Genomic DNA, 17,369 nt, shown 5'->3' on the forward strand with positions numbered 1-17,369 from the left:
GTTTTAGCTTCAGTAGAAAAAATCTCTCTCTCTCTCTCTCTCTCTCTCTCTCTCTCTCTCTCTCTCTCTCTCTCTCCACACTAAACAACACCCGTTTTGCAAGAAAAATAAACAAATCTTGTCACGACGTCTTGAAAGAAAGATTAAAAAAAAAAAAAAAAAATGCCCGGATGGTGGCAGCAGTACTACAAACAGAAAGCGGAGGTTACAGTGTAGTATATTTCTATTAAAAGTTGCGCAAGCACCATACATACGTACTCTCAAGGCTACACAGATCACTGGGAGAATTGTGTTGCTATAAATACCGAAGTGAAACCTGACAACAGCGCCGCAATGCCGCCTCTCGCCACAAGAGGGCAGCGATGTGCAGCTCAACGCTGCACTCACAGTAATACTATGTGTATTGTAATTGTTTTCACATTAACTTACAAGATACAAACTATTCTTTACCATGCTTTATTACACTGTGCTTTATTACACTGTGCTTTATTACACTGTACTTTTATAAGGGTTAGTTTACCACAGCTTTTTTTTTTTTTAAATCTGCTTTACCAGACCTCTCTGTGCTTTAAAATGCTTCCCTATGCTTTACCAGACCTCTCTGTGCGTTACAATGCTTCCCTATGCTTTACCACACCTCTCTGTGCTTTACAATGCTTCCCTATGCTTTACCAGACCTCTCTGTGCTTTACAATGCTTCCCTGTGCTTTACCACGCCTCTCTGTGCTTTACAATGCTTCCCTATGCTTTACCAGACCTCTCTGTGCTTTACAATGCTTCCCTATGCTTTACCAGACCTCTCTGTGCTTTACAATGCTTCCCTATGCTTTACCACACCTCTCTGTGCTTTACAATGCATCCCTATGCTTTACCAGACCTCTCTGTGCTTTACAATGCTTCCCTATGCTTTACCAGACCCCTCTGTGCTTTACAATGCTTCCCTATGCTTTACCAGACCTCTCTGTGCTTTACAATGCTTCCCTATGCTTTACCAGACCCCTCTGTGCTTTACAATGCTTCCCTATGCTTTACCAGACCTCTCTGTGCTTTACAATGCTTCCCTATGCTTTACCAGACCTCTCTGTGCTTTACAATGCTTCCCTATGCTTTACCAGACCTCTCTGTGCTTTACAATGCTTCCCTATGCTTTACCAGACCTCTCTGTGCTTTACAATGCTTCCCTGTGGTTTACCAGACCTCTCTGTGCTTTACAATGCTTCCCTATGCTTTACCAGACCTCTCTGTGCTTTACAATGCTTCCCTATGCTTTACCACACCTCTCTGTGCTTTACAATGCTTCCCTATGCTTTACCACACCTCTCTGTGCTTTACTGTTGTGCATAATAGTTAAACAAAAAGGCACAACTTGCATTCAAATTAGAACACTTATTAAAAAAAGAAATACAAAGGACTGGAGTTTTTAACAACTGGAAAGAATATGCATGCGTCCGCATCAGATATCCCTTTAACCACCGCGGTTATTCTGATACCTGAAACCACCGCGGGCAGTCATTATGACGGTTACATTTTAAACATCATCAGTATTAAAACGAAAGACAAACTATCAGATACAACTCAAAAGTTATTCAAGCACATCATATCAAACATCTGCACAGCGAAACACAATATTTAAATGAACAATTAAACATATAAAGGTTTATTTTCTAACTTACCACTATAAAGCACTACTTCAGAAAATGAAAAACTATAATCAAATAAACTAGTGTATAAACTAGTGTGTAAACAGGTATACAGTGCCTTGCGAAAGTATTCGGCCCCCTTGAACTTTGCGACCTTTTGCCACATTTCAGGCTTCAAACATAAAGATATGAAACTGTAATTTTTTGTGAAGAATCAACAACAAGTGGGACACAATCATGAAGTGGAACGAAATTTATTGGATATTTCAAACTTTTTTAACAAATAAAAAACTGAAAAATTGGGCGTGCAAAATTATTCAGCCCCTTTACTTTCAGTGCAGCAAACTCTCTCCAGAAGTTCAGTGAGGATCTCTGAATGATCCAATGTTGACCTAAATGACTAATGATGATAAATAGAATCCACCTGTGTGTAATCAAGTCTCCGTATAAATGCACCTGCACTGTGATAGTCTCAGAGGTCCGTTTAAAGCGCAGAGAGCATCATGAAGAACAAGGAACACACCAGGCAGGTCCGAGATACTGTTGTGGAGAAGTTTAAAGCCGGATTTGGATACAAAAAGATTTCCCAAGCTTTAAACATCCCAAGGAGCACTGTGCAAGCGATAATATTGAAATGGAAGGAGTATCAGACCACTGCAAATCTACCAAGACCTGGCCGTCCCTCTAAACTTTCAGCTCATACAAGGAGAAGACTGATCAGAGATGCAGCCAAGAGGCCCATGATCACTCTGGATGAACTGCAGAGATCTACAGCTGAGGTGGGAGACTCTGTCCATAGGACAACAATCAGTCGTATACTGCACAAATCTGGCCTTTATGGAAGAGTGGCAAGAAGAAAGCCATTTCTTAAAGATATCCATAAAAAGTGTCGTTTACAGTTTGCCACAAGCCACCTGGGAGACACACCAAACATGTGGAAGAAGGTGCTCTGGTCAGATGAAACCAAAATCGAACTTTTTGGCAACAATGCAAAACTTTATGTTTGGCGTAAAAGCAACACAGCTCATCACCCTGAACACACCATCCCCACTGTCAAACATGGTGGTGGCAGCATCATGGTTTGGGCCTGCTTTTCTTCAGCAGGGACAGGGAAGATGGTTAAAATTGATGGGAAGATGGATGGAGCCAAATACAGGACCATTCTGGAAGAAAACCTGATGGAGTCTGCAAAAGACCTGAGACTGGGACGGAGATTTGTCTTCCAACAAGACAATGATCCAAAACATAAAGCAAAATCTACAATGGAATGGTTCACAAATAAACATATCCAGGTGTTAGAATGGCCAAGTCAAAGTCCAGACCTGAATCCAATCGAGAATCTGTGGAAAGAACTGAAAACTGCTGTTCACAAATGCTCTCCATCCAACCTCACTGAGCTCGAGCTGTTTTGCAAGGAGGAATGGGCAAAAATTTCAGTCTCTCGATGTGCAAAACTGATAGAGACATACCCCAAGCGACTTACAGCTGTAATCGCAGCAAAAGGTGGCGCTACAAAGTATTAACTTAAGGGGGCTGAATAATTTTGCACGCCCAATTTTTCAGTTTTTTATTTGTTAAAAAAGTTTGAAATATCCAATAAATTTCGTTCCACTTCATGATTGTGTCCCACTTGTTGTTGATTCTTCACAAAAAATTACAGTTTCATATCTTTATGTTTGAAGCCTGAAATGTGGCAAAAGGTCGCAAAGTTCAAGGGGGCCGAATACTTTCTCAAGGCACTGTATGTACATACAAAACTGTAAAAACGAATGTATTTTGTAATTTGAAACGAAAGTAACATCTGTTTTCTCTGCGTGTGTCACTCGGTGCAGCACTGAATCTAGGTTGAGCTGCAGCAGCCTGCTGCTTTGCAGTTTTCCAGTATAAATGTGTGAAATATTCGCAGTTGTCAGTTCTTGACTTTTTACTAAATACATGCATTAAATACCCTGTTGGCGTTTGAAAGGCGGGATCACAAAAATAAAAATGTAAAAATGTATAATAACTGTATGATGTATAATAACTGTGTATATTTCACACATGCAGAGTAATTAAAACTTTAAAAGTGAAAACCGTCAAAATGACTGCCGTGGAGGGAACTTTGACTGCCCTTTACAATACATGTTTTTATTTTGAATATAACCTACAATATTCTATTTTTTTAAATATACAAGCCTGTTGTTATCTCTACTGGACCTGGCAATTCCTTCGTTTTGTACAAGGAATGCACAGGGGGAAATTATCAGTAGGAGAGAGTTCACCTTGAAGCTAGCCACAGCACTTCGACAGAAACATTTCACTCAGAAAACTGCAAAGCAGCAGGCTGCAGCAGCTCAGCCTGGATTCAGTGCTACACAGAGTGACACACACAAGAGATAACATATGTTACTTTAGGCATTATGCCAAATCCATTGAAAAATAAAATTGGGGTTTACTCACAGAATCAATATAATTAAGAAAATATTTCAAACAAAAGACATACTTACTTGCTGCCGTTTTGGAATCTCTGTCAACTGACATCTTCCCTTATGAATTTTGTTGTGCTGCCACTTAATGAAATACCTTGAGTTCATTAACACTTTCACAGCCCCGAATGATGACCCTATCAGAGCCTAGCCAAGAAATTCTATTTGAATGTTTTTAAACAGTCGCCCAATCAAACAGCAAAGAAAGTATATACCTTTCTTTACAGTAACCTTTTTTAATTATCATTAGTAGTGTGTTCACCCTTTATCAGTGTGCAATTGCCAGTATATACACCCTCCAGCAGTGAAAAGTATATTTACCAGTATAACCCTTGGTGTTGCACAGATCCGTCTCACAGCATTCAATGTTAGCAGATATTTCTAAGAAGTCGATATCCACACTCACAAGTTGATTGCAGTATGGTAGCTTGGGGCCACATTTCTTCATAAAGAGGTGTTGAACAACACCTGTTACACAACAAAGAAACAAGCAATGACTCTCAGCACCAATATGCTCTTAAGAGCTTCATTCCTTAAGGTCACATGACAGTCCCGTAATCATCTGCAGTCTAAGTGAGCAACAAGACCCTCCACATCAAGCATTGCCTGGCATTATGGACCGTTTGGGTAATGGGGTCCGAGACGAAGGCTTCAATGTCACTTCAATGTCACAGGACAATTAATTAACAATTGTATTTATTTTTTTTATGTATCCTTCCACATAAACACTCTAAAATGAACGTTCTATAAAATAGTCCATTATAATATTTATAATAATTATTAAACACTACTGAGTAATAATTACACTATGTAACACAATTTTTGTTCCTGGGTAGTAAGTGTTATTTTCTAATTGCTTATGCCTCCAAAGTATAGAAAATGGCTATTATTCCCCACAAACTTTGCTTTTGTGACCAGGACAGTGATATTTTGAAATGTACCTATTTCCAATGAGAAAACGGGCGAATTTGTGTCTTTTCGTCAGAAAAAACAACATATGAATCCAAATTAACATGTATTTATACTAAAGTAATACAAAAATGACTACAGAAGATTTAGAAGTGAGTAGTTTTTCGAGATTTACGATTATACTGTAAATCACTTTCACGAATCAGCCCCCAAATGTAGTCTCCCATCATGTTCTCGTTATACTGTCCTTGGTAGCGGCGTTCAAAGTCCAGTATATCCTGGTGGAGGCGCTCGCCTTGCTCCTCCGAGTACGCTCCCATGTTCTCCTTGAATTTATCAAGATGAGCATCAAGGATATGGACTTTGAGGGACATCCTACAGCCCATTGTGCCATAGTTCTTCACCAGAGTCCCAACCAGCTCCACATAGTTTTCGGCCTTGTGATTGCCCAGGAAGCCCCGAACCACTGCGACAAAGCTGTTCCAAGCCGCTTTCTCCTTACTAGTGAGCTTCTTGGGGAATTCATTGCACTCCAGGATCTTCTTTATCTGTGGTCCGACGACACCGGCTTTGACCTTTGCCTCAGACAGCTTAGGGAAGAAGTCTTGAAGGTACTTGAAGGCTGCCGACTCCATATCTAGAGCTCTGACAAATTGTTTCATAAGGCCCAATTTGATGTGCAGTGGTGGCATCAGCACCTTCCGGGGGTCCACCAGTGGCTCCCACTTGACGTTGTTCCTCCCCACAGAGAACTCAGTCCGCTGTGGCCTGTCCCGCCTGTGGTAGTGCGCCTTGGTGTCCCTGCTGTCCCAAAGGCAAAGATAGCAGGGAAACTTGGTAAAACCGCCTTGGAGACCCATCAGGAATGCCACCATTTTGAAGTCTCCTATGACCTTGATGCCATCTCAGAAAAATGCAGATATGTATCCACTTAGCTGGAACTAAACTGAACTGGTGGGCTTAAGGCCCCTGTATTTATACTACTATTTATATTACTGGAAAGTTCTAGAAAGTTCTAGAAGTTACTCCAAGTTTACTCAGCACTGAATCTATCTGGAATGTTCTGGAAAATAGGTAAATTTCAAAATATCGCTGTCCTGGTCACAAAAGCAAAGTTTGTGGGGAATAATAGCCATTTTCTATACTTTTGAGGCATAAGCAATTAGGAAATAACACTTACTACCCAGGAACAAAAAAAAAAAAAAAATTGTTACACAGTGTTATGGATAATGAGTATTACAGCTGCAAGGTCTTTCTCGTGGTGGGCCTGTTCTAGTTTTGTACCACCTGTTTGTTAGTTGAATACTACATTTTGGTAAATACCTCTCCAAACTTACCGGGGGTCCCAAATATACCAGATACAGTTAAACACACTTGGGAAGCATTGCATGTGGATGGGACCGGATTGCACGCAACTTGTCCAGTGCATTTATTGCAGGTCAGAGTATATGCTGAAACACACAACATAATATGCATTTAGTATTTCATAGGATCAAAATATTTTAAATGTATATAAACAGACACATTTCAATAAAAGGATCAGTTTTAAAGTGATGTGATATACAGTATATCAAAGTGGATGTGGTTTCCTGGCTGTAACAGGGCGAGGAGCCCTGTATGTGTTTATTTGTTTATTTATTTATAGTACGGGGTCTCCCCCTCCACCCCTGTGCAGTTTATTGTTTTGCATCTGTTTTATTGTTGTTGTATTATTGTTATTGTATTTGTATATTATGATTTAGTTATTGTACTTAAATGACGACGAAAGCCGTGTGTTTTGGTGCATGATTTATTTGTTGTATTTCTATTATTGTTATGTGTAAATATGACGGCGAGAGCCGTATGCCGTGTTACTGTATGTATATGTGACGGCGAGAGCCGCACGCCGTGTTACTGTATGTATATGTGATGGCGAGAGCCGCACGCCGTGTTACTGTATGTATATGTGACGGCGAGAGCCGCACGCCGTGTTACTGTATGTATATGTGACGGCGAGAGCCGTACGCCGTGTTACTGTATGTATATGTGACGGCGAGAGCCGCACGCCGTGTTACTGTATGTATATGTGACGGCGAGAGCCGCACGCCGTGTTAATGTATGTATATGTGACGGCGAGAGCCGTACGCCGTGTTACTGTATGTATATGTGACGGCGAGAGCCGCACGCCGTGTTACTGTATGTATATGTGACGGCGAGAGCCGCACGCCGTGTTACTGTATGTATATGTGACGGCGAGAGCCGTACGCCGTGTTACTGTATGTATATGTGACGGCGAGAGCCGTACGCCGTGTTACTGTATGTATATGTGACGGCGAGAGCCGCACGCCGTGTTACTGTATGTATATGTGACGGCGAGAGCCGCACGCCGTGTTACTGTATGTATATGTGACGGCGAGAGCCGCACGCCGTGTTACTGTATGTATATGTGACGGCGAGAGCCGCACGCCGTGTTACTGTATGTATATGTGACGGCGAGAGCCGCACGCCGTGTTACTGTATGTATATGTGACGGCGAGAGCCGCAAGCCGTGTTACTGTATGTATATGTGACGGCGAGAGCCGCACGCCGTGTTACTGTATGTATATGTGACGGCGAGAGCCGCACGCCGTGTTACTGTATGTATATGTGACGGCGAGAGCCGCACGCCGTGTTACTGTATGTATATGTGACGGCGAGAGCCGCACGCCGTGTTACTGTATGTATATGTGACGGCGAGAGCCGCACGCCGTGTTACTGTATGTATATGTGATGGCGAGAGCCGCACGCCGTGTTACTGTATGTATATGTGACGGCGAGAGCCGCACGCCGTGTTACTGTATGTATATGTGACGGCGAGAGCCGCACGCCGTGTTACTGTATGTATATGTGATGGCGAGAGCCGCACGCCGTGTTACTGTATGTATATGTGATGGCGAGAGCCGCACGCCGTGTTACTGTATGTATATGTGACGGCGAGAGCCGCACGCCGTGTTACTGTATGTATATGTGATGGCGAGAGCCGCACGCCGTGTTACTGTATGTATATGTGACGGCGAGAGCCGCACGCCGTGTTACTGTATGTATATGTGACGGCGAGAGCCGCACGCCGTGTTACTGTATGTATATGTGACGGCGAGAGCCGCAAGCCGTGTTACTGTATGTATATGTGACGGCGAGAGCCGCACGCCGTGTTACTGTATGTATATGTGACGGCGAGAGCCGCACGCCGTGTTACTGTATGTATATGTGACGGCGAGAGCCGCACGCCGTGTTACTGTATGTATATGTGACGGCGAGAGCCGCACGCCGTGTTACTGTATGTATATGTGACGGCGAGAGCCGCACGCCGTGTTACTGTATGTATATGTGATGGCGAGAGCCGCACGCCGTGTTACTGTATGTATATGTGACGGTGAGAGCCGCACGCCGTGTTACTGTATGTATATGTGACGGCGAGAGCCGTACGCCGTGTTACTGTATGTATATGTGACGGCGAGAGCCGCACGCCGTGTTACTGTATGTATATGTGACGGCGAGAGCCGCACGCCGTGTTAATGTATGTATATGTAACGGCGAGAGCCGTACGCCGTGTTACTGTATGTATATGTGACGGCGAGAGCCGCACGCCGTGTTACTGTATGTATATGTGACGGCGAGAGCCGCACGCCGTGTTACTGTATGTATATGTGACGGCGAGAGCCGTACGCCGTGTTACTGTATGTATATGTGACGGCGAGAGCCGTACGCCGTGTTACTGTATGTATATGTGACGGCGAGAGCCGCACGCCGTGTTACTGTATGTATATGTGACGGCGAGAGCCGCACGCCGTGTTACTGTATGTATATGTGTGTTTGTGTTCGTGATTTGTTTTATTTACACTTTTTCTCTTGTGCTCTGTGAGCAAAGTCTTTTTGTTTAAATATTTATTTTATTTTTGTATTTGAATAAACAGAGCCGCAGCGTCTTTTGCCTGCAGTACTGCCTTGTGTGTTTTGCTTCCTGACTCTGGCCTGACGTCACCACTCAGCCACCCTGCCACACTGACACATTACTTTTTCTAGTAATACTGTTTCAAAGCCAGCATTACTCGAGTGTTCTTTTGCCTGATATTTTGAAATCAACATTTTTATTTTTGTTCATTATTTTTTAATAATGTAGCAAGGTCAGTGATTATATGATGGATCTTTAATAGATTCAGTGGGAAACACATTTAAGAGTTTTTATAAAATGGTAATTATCCATTACACAAGGATAAAGTGAAGGTTCTTGTCATATTTTTGCATATATCTAGATATTCAAGTGATTAAACTTTGTCAGTCTTTACCAAGTTATTGAAAATACCAGAATCTGGGAATGTACAGTTGTCTCTGAAATATAGTTGCTATATAAATGCTATGTTTGAATTGTATGAGGATAGTTTGAAAACCAAAGATGAACCTGTGCAACGTTTTCAGAATGTTAATGAGGCCAACACCTGGCAGTAGTGCAAGCTCAGCGTAAAGCATGGTTCCAAAATCACTTCACAGTGCAAGCTCAGCGCAAAGCATGGTTCCAAAATCACTTCACAGTGCAAGGTCTGACTGCAAAGCATGGTTCCAAAATCACTTCACAGTGCAAGGTCTGATTGCAAAGCATGGTTCCAAAATCACTTCACAGTGCAAGGTCTGACTGCAAAGCATGGTTCCAAAATCACTTCACAGTGCAAGGTCTGATTGCAAAGCATGGTTCCAAAATCACTTCACCGTGCAAGGTCTGACTGCAAAGCATGGTTCCAAAATCACTTCACAGTGCAAGGTCTGACTGCAAAGCATGGTTCCAAAATCACTTCACCGTGCAAGGTCTGATTGCAAAGCATGGTTCCAAAATCACTTCACAGTGCAAGGTCTGACTGCAAAGCATGGTTCCAAAATCACTTCACCGTGCAAGCTCAGCGTAAAGCATGGTTCCAAAATCACTTCACCGTGCAAGGTCTGACTGCAAAGCATGGTTCCAAAATCACTTCACCGTGCAAGCTCAGCGTAAAGCATGGTTCCAAAATCACTTCACCGTGCAAGCTCAGCGTAAAGCATGGTTCCAAAATCATTTCACAGTGCAAGGTCTGACTGCAAAGCATGGTTCCAAAATCACTTCACAGTGCAAGGTCTGATTGCAAAGCATGGTTCCCTTTCAAGTCGAAAATAACCATCAACATGAGATATTGCCGTCAGGCAGCACCGGTAGGCTGAGCTTTTATAGCAAAGCTGCCGATAGGCCCCCACGCCAGCTGCAGTGTAAGCCCGCCCCCCTGGGAGCTTACTTAACTGCGCGCGTGGGGATGCACTTCCTCTTTTGTCTTCAGCCTTGGTACGGTATGTAATAGATAACAGAGCGAGCTTGTTAACTGATTGTACTCGATAAGCTTTACGCTTGAGAAGCTGGTTAATTACCCCTTCTCTGAGTTTATTTCAGTTACTGTGTTTTAGGATTTATATATTCTTGTTAATATATATATATTTTTCCTTTCGCTTTGCTTCGGCATCGCGTCTTCGTGGTCTCCCGTCTTCCTTTTCTTTGTTATTATTATAATATATAATTATATTATATTTATTATTTGGGTTTTTTGTGTGTATATATATTGTTATATATATTCTTTTTTGTATATTGTTTGGGACGCGTGTTGCGTTGGCCTTAGGCCACGCGCATTTTTGCAGCCTCGGTCTTGCTTAGGCTAGACCGCGTGTGTGTGTGTGTGTGCGTGCAGCCTGCATTGCAGTCTCCCCCCCCACCGCGGCGCGTTCTACCGCCACGTGGCTGCTATTGAGTATAGCCCCACTGTTCTACACTATACGTAGTGTCTGCTGCAGCGTCCAAACAAAAAAAAAAAAAAAAAAAAAAAAAAGTTTTTTTCCCATACAGTACTAAGGAAGACGACCACCAAGTGCATTAACTGTTGCCCTTATAAGCAGCACAACACCTTGTCTTTCGAGACTCAGACACAGTACTAGAGCACATAGCGTCTCCGCTTTGCGGGTCAGCTGACGTGGATCGTCTGGTGCAGTACACGCGCTCCGGCGCTTTCGGTGTCAGCGCTTAGGCGCCTGGTGTAGCGCTTCGGCGCCTAGTGCTTGGGCTCAGTGCACGCAACGCACCTGTGCACGCACCTCGACGCTCGGTGCACGGTGCCTCGGTGCACGCACCTCGACGCTCGGTGCTCAGTGCACGCACCTCGACGCTCGGTGCTCGGTGCCTCGGTGCACGCACCTCGACGCTCGGTGCTCGGTGCCTCGGTGCACGCACCTCGACGCTCGGTGCTCGGTGCCTCGGTGCACGCACCTCGACGCTCGGTGCTCGGTGCCTCGGTGCACGCACCTCGACGCTCGGTGCTCGGTGCACGCACCTCGACGCTCGGTGCTCGGTGCCTCGGTGCACGCACCTCGACGCTCGGTGCTCGGTGCCTCGGTGCACGCACCTCGATGCTCGGTGCTCGGTGCCTCGGTGTACGCACCTCGACGCTCGGTGCCTTGGTGCACGCACCTCGACGCTCGGTGCCTCGGTGCACGTACCTCGACGCTCGGTGCTCGGTGCCTCGGTGCACGCACCTCGACGCTCGGTGCTCGGTGCACGCACCTTTGGTGCACGCACCTCGACGCTCAGTGCCTTAGTGCACGCACTCGACGTTTGTCTTCAGTGCTTGGTGCACGCGCCTCAACGCACCTTAAAGCTGTTCGCTTGGTGCTCAGTGCTTAACGCTCGGCGCTCCTATTACTGGCACGGTACGCTTGGGCATACAACGTGCTGCACCATGTCATTTCACCGCTGTGTCACCTGTGGGACGAAGTTACCGGCTAATGACCTGCATGAGGACTGCGTGTCCTGTCTGGGGCCGGAGCATGCGGCATCTGCTTTGGCAGACAAAGCCTTTTGCACGTTATGTGCAAGTTTTCAGACGCGCACTCTGCGTCGTAGGGCGAGGAGAGCAGTCGGGGATCGCTCCCCTTCATCTGGGTCGTCACACACCCTTTCCGCCCCGCAGCCTTCTTTGGCTTCCCCGCCAGCGAAGCTGCCTTTTTCCAGGAGTTCGCCTTCCCAGGTTACCCCTGGTCAACGATCTCCTGACGTTAGGCGTAAGAGAGACCGCTCCCACAGCCTTTCTGTAAGGCGAGGCCCTTCCCCTCGCGCCGAACGCCCCCGTCAGATCTCGAGATCCCGCTCTAGATCGCCCTGAAGGAGAGGACGTTCCCGTTCTCCTCGTCGCGACAGGCGAGGTGGTGTAACTGAGCTTACTAGTAAGATGTCTCAGTTTATGGACCTTATGATGGGGCAGCAATCGTTGCTCATGTCCCTGGCCACAGCTCGGGCCGCAGAGGAGCCAGTCAGACCGGCTGTCAACCAGCCGATCATCCTACCACAACCCCTGTCCGTTCCAGTTGCGCAACAGGACGCATGGGACGTGGATGCTATCTCTCGAGATGCATCAGAGGGTGAGCCTCTCCACGGAGAGGATAGTGTGGAGGCAGAGCTCACGTCCCACCACTCAGAGTCTGAGATGGAGGTAGGCGTGGATGACTCTTTATGGTCCCTAGTAGAGCGGGCGACTCGCCACCTGGGCTTAGAATGGCCTGCCACTGAAGAGCCTAGGCGCTCTCTTTTTGAGTCGCCTTTGGCACAGGGCCAGCAGTCTAGGACGCTTCCGGCCTTCCCAGACTTTGTTAAGGAGGTGCAGTCCACTTGGGGGACTCCAGCCTCCGCCCCGGCAACCTCGCGTAAGGCGGCTGCCTTTACCATGCAAGGTGCGAGTGAAGCGGGTCTGGCGTCATTTCCGCCAGTTGGCGCTGCGTTCGCAGCGTTGGTGAAGTCACCAACACTCTCTGGGTTGGTGAAAGACCCCACCTGTCCTAACAAGCAGTGCAGGATCACCGAGGTGCACCTCAAGAAGGGCTATTCGGCGGCTACAGAGGCAGTTAGGCTGTCCAATCTGGCCAGCCTCCTCTCAGTTTATCAGGCTGCGCTAATAAAGGATCTCCCAGACTACCCTTCGGTGTCTCTGAGAGCAGAGTTGGGGCTAGTTGCCCAGCTGCTGGTCAAGCTAGCCCAGCTTAACGCGCGGGCCCAGGGCAGGAGCATCGCGTCTCTGGTGGTGGCCAGACGACAGCTCTGGCTCTCGCAGGCGAGAGTCCAGGAGCATGACAAAGCTCCCTTGTTGGATGCCCCAATTACACCGGGGCACACATTTGGCCCAGCGGTGGAAGAGATGTTGCAAAGCTCAGCTAAGGCTAGAGAGGCATCACAGCAGTTGGCTACGATATGGCCGCGTAGGCCTTTCCAGGTCAAACGCCCACAAGAACATCAGTGGCGTAGAGCACCACCGCAACACCAGCCGCGTCCAGGGGGTACTAAGACCTCCCCGGCGGATACAGCAGCGCGTGGCCAAATCCCAAGGGGACGACCGCAGCGCACAGGGTGGCGACCTAGAGGAGGCGGCAGACCACGCCCTCGTGGCGCTGGCCAGGCCCCTCGTGAGCGAGCGAAGCCTAAGCAGCCCTGAGAAAACCAGGCAGCCATTAACCCAACCCTATACTGTTCCACAGCTTCTGTTTTGGCAACAATGCACCAGCGATATCTGGGTGCGCAAAACTATACTCACCGGGTACACCCTTCAGTTCCGGTTAACCCCCCCCCCCCTTCAGGGGGGTGGTGGTAACTGTGGTGAAGGACGTGGTTCAGTCCTCAGCTCTGAATGTGGAAATACAGGCATTGCTCAGGAAGCGTGCCATTCAACTAGTAGACCCTGCTCTGACCGACCAGGGGTTCTACTCCAAATACTTCCTTGTGCCAAAGAAGGACGGCGGGCTCCGCCCTATTCTAGACCTGCGTGTACTGAACAAATACCTACGGGTGTTGTCGTTCAAGATGCTTACGCACAGGCACATTGTCCAGTCTGTCCGGCAGGGCGACTGGTTTACCACCATAGATCTGACAGATGCGTACTTTCACGTTCCCATCTGTCCGGGTCACAGGAAGTATCTACGATTCGCATTCCTTTTCGAAGTGTATGGACGCCATTTTAGCTCCTTTGCGGGCTCAAGGCGTCCGACTGCTGAACTATCTGGACGACTGGCTCGTCTGCGCGCAGTCAAAGGAGCAGCTGGCACAGCACACAGTGATGGTTACAGACCATCTCCAGCGGCTAGGTCTGAAGGTCAATCCAGACAAGAGCCGCCTCGTGCCCAGCCAACAGACCGAGTTTTTGGGTCTGCATCTGGACTCAGTGTCCATGGAAGCGACCCTATCGACACAAAGAGTTGCCTCATTAGAGCGGTGTCTCTCCCTATTCAGGTTGAGAGAAACAGTCAGCATGGAGCTCTGTCAGCGCATGCTGGGGTTGATGGCTGCCGCCTCGCAAGCCCTTCCTTTGGGCTTACTACACCAGAGACCTCTGCAGGCCTGGTTCAATGCCTTCGCGTTGCACCCGCGGAGAGACAAGCACCGCAGGTTGAGGGTATCCCGAACCTGCTGGGAGGCATTACGCTGGTGGAAAGTTCAGTCGAACATCCGCCAGGGCGTGCGCTTGGGTCCCATCTTCCGAAGGGAAGTTATCACAACCGACGCTTCCAACCAAGGTTGGGGAGCAGTCTGGAACGGGACAGGGACCCGTGGAGTGTGGTCAGGACCCTGGAGGTCAGCCCACATCAACGCTCTGGAACTCAGAGCAGTGGACCTCGCCCTTCGGCACTTCTTGCCAGTGCTTCTAGACAAGCACGTGTTAGTGCGGTCAGACAACACCACAGTAGTGGCGTATATCAATCGCCAGGGCGGATTGCGGTCCCCCGGTCTTCACCGGATGGTAACGCGGCTGTTGCTCTGGGCTCAACCGCGTTTAGCCTCTCTGCGTGCAGTTCATCTGCCGGGCAGAGTCAATTACGCAGCGGATCTCCTGTCCAGAGGAGGTCCTCTTGCGGGCGAATGGCGTCTTCACCCTCGGGTGGTAGAGCGCATCTGGGAATGGTTCGGCACAGCGCAAGTCGATCTCTTCGCTTCGCGAGAGACCACGCACTGTCCTCTATGGTTCTCGGTGAAGGACCTCGACAGCCCCCTGGGGGTGGATGCACTGGCTCACAAATGGCCGCCAGGGCTCCTGTATGCCTTTCCACCGATTCCGATGCTCCCCGCCTTCTTGGAGAAGGTCAGGGTAGAGCGAGCGACAGTGATTCTGATCGCTCCTCGGTGGCCTCGGAGAATATGGTTCCCGAGTCTAGTGCAATTACTGCACGGCCGCCCGAGGGAGCTCCCTCTGCGAGCGGACCTGTTGTCCCAAGCTCAAGGAGAGCTTTGGCATCCGAACCCCAAACTCATGCAGTTATGGGCTTGGCCCCTGAGCGGGAGCGCCTGTCAGCCTTAGGGCTTTCGACTGCAGTTATATCGACCATCCAGAGTGCGAGAGCGCCCTCTACTAGGTCGCAGTATGCGTATAAGTGGCAGTTGTTTCAGAGTTGGTGTCTGGCTGAGAGCCACGACCCAGTCTCCTGTCCTATGGCAGTAATATTGCAGTTTCTGCAGAAACTGCTGGATGAAGGGAAATCTCCTTCTACACTTAAAGTGTATTTAGCCGCCATTTCGGCTTGTCATGTACGCATTGACGGTTTATCACCTGGTTGCCATTTTTTGGCATCTCAGTTTCTGAAAGGCGCAAGACGCTTGCGGCCTCCAAGAACGACCAGTTTACCGTCTTGGAGCCTTGATGTGGTGCTAGAAGCCCTTACCAAGGCACCATTTGAGCCTCTCCACAGCGTGGATATGAAGCTCATATCTATTAAGACTGCATTTTTGCTGGCTGTGGTATCAGCAAAACACGTGAGCGAGTTACATGCACTTTCAGTGCATCCTTCTTGTACTCGTTTTGCAGGAGACGGTTCTAAGGTCTCCATGCGCCCTAATCTGGCCTTTTTACCAAAGGTTATATCCCCGTTCCACATGAACCAGTCAGTCGAGTTGATGGCGTTCCATCCTCCTCCTTTTTCTTCCCCAGAGGAAGAGCGGTTACACATGCTCTGCCCCGTGAGGGCATTGAGGTGTTATATTGACCGTACAAGGACTGTGAGGCAGACAGAACAGTTGTTCATATGCCATGGTTCTAGATCTTTGGGTCAGCCGCTGTCTAAACAGCGCCTTTCCCACTGGATAGTGGATGCTATTAAATTAGCGTATGAATCTGCAGGCCTTCCGCCACCAGGGCAGTTGAAGGCGCATTCTACTAGGGGTATGGCGACATCCTGGGCCCTCTTTCGAGGGGTGCCGGTGTCTGATATTTGCGCGGCAGCCAGTTGGGCTACGCCGCATACTTTCATGAGGTTTTACAGGTTAAATGTACTGGATTCCTCTGCTCCACTGTTTGGAGCATCTGTTTTACACTCTATGACGCCTCAGGATGCGGACGTATAGAGTGGTAGATAGCATGGTGTTGACTGTTCCACCTTTAAGACAGGTGTCATTACGAGCATAGACGCTGAGGCGCAGCTCCGCATATGCCTAGATGTACTGCCTACGCAGTTGCGTTATGACGTAAGTCTGTCCTACTGCCGAGAATCCTCCCTCACGACAGCTAGGGTACACTGTATCCCATGTTGATGGTTATTTTCGACTTGAAAGGGAACGATAGGTTGCGGATGCAACCCCGGTTCCCTGAAAGAGAAAATAACCATCAAGCTGCGAGGTCGCTCCGGTAGCCTTCACGGCCTGAAGAGCAAAAGAGGAAGTGCATCCCCATGCGCGCAGTTAAGTAAGCTCCCAGGGGGGCGGGCTTACACTGCAGCTGGCGTGGGGGCCTATCGGCAGCTTTGCTATAAAAGCTCAGCCTACCGGTGCTGCCTGACGGCAATATCTCATGTTGATGGTTATTTTCTCTTTCAGGGAACCGGGGTTGCATCCGCAACCTATCGTTCCAAAATCACTTCACAGTGCAAGGTCTGACTGCAAAGCATGGTTACAAAATCACTTCACAGTGCAAGGTCTGACTGCAAAGCATGGTTCCAAAATCACTTCACCGTGCAAGCTCAGCGTAAAGCATGGTTCCAAAATCACTTCACAGTGCAAGGTCTGACTGCAAAGCATGGTTCCAAAATCACTTCACAGTGCAAGGTCTGACTGCAACCATTTACACCCACCGACCTTTGTGTTACACAATTGGGCCTAATATATTCACAAAAATGTTTGCTTAGAGATGCTTTGAATGATCAGAGATCGCAAGTTCGAATCCTGGCTGTGCGAGGCAGCCAGTCTTTGCTGGGGATTCCGAGGGAGCGCCGCATTGACCCTGACGCTCCCGGGGTGAGGGAGGTGGGAACTGGCAGACGCTTTCTCCTCACCGCTCTGCAGCGACCCCTACAAGCCAGACACACA

The 17,369-nt window shown here is 48.0% G+C and overlaps 1 protein-coding gene across 2 annotated transcripts in view; it reads right to left on the reverse strand.

The window, feature by feature from the left end:
* LOC117395473 (phospholipase A2 inhibitor NAI-like) overlaps positions 1-17,369 on the reverse strand; it is a 41,736-nt gene that overhangs the window by 13,643 nt on the left and 10,724 nt on the right. For both annotated transcript variants that reach the window (XR_009309702.1, XM_033994392.3), the window contains exons 2-3: positions 6,352-6,465; positions 4,427-4,573 (exon numbers count right to left, since the gene is read on the reverse strand). Coding sequence is in view for 1 of the 2 variants with exons in the window: in XM_033994392.3 (XP_033850283.3) it covers positions 4,427-4,573; positions 6,352-6,465 (261 nt within the window). In the remaining variant the exon portion in view is untranslated. The remainder of the gene's footprint in view (positions 1-4,426; positions 4,574-6,351; positions 6,466-17,369) is intronic.

The sequence above is a fragment of the Acipenser ruthenus genome, chromosome 32 (assembly GCF_902713425.1).
Source record: "Acipenser ruthenus chromosome 32, fAciRut3.2 maternal haplotype, whole genome shotgun sequence".
Taxonomy (NCBI): Eukaryota; Metazoa; Chordata; class Actinopteri; order Acipenseriformes; family Acipenseridae; genus Acipenser; species Acipenser ruthenus.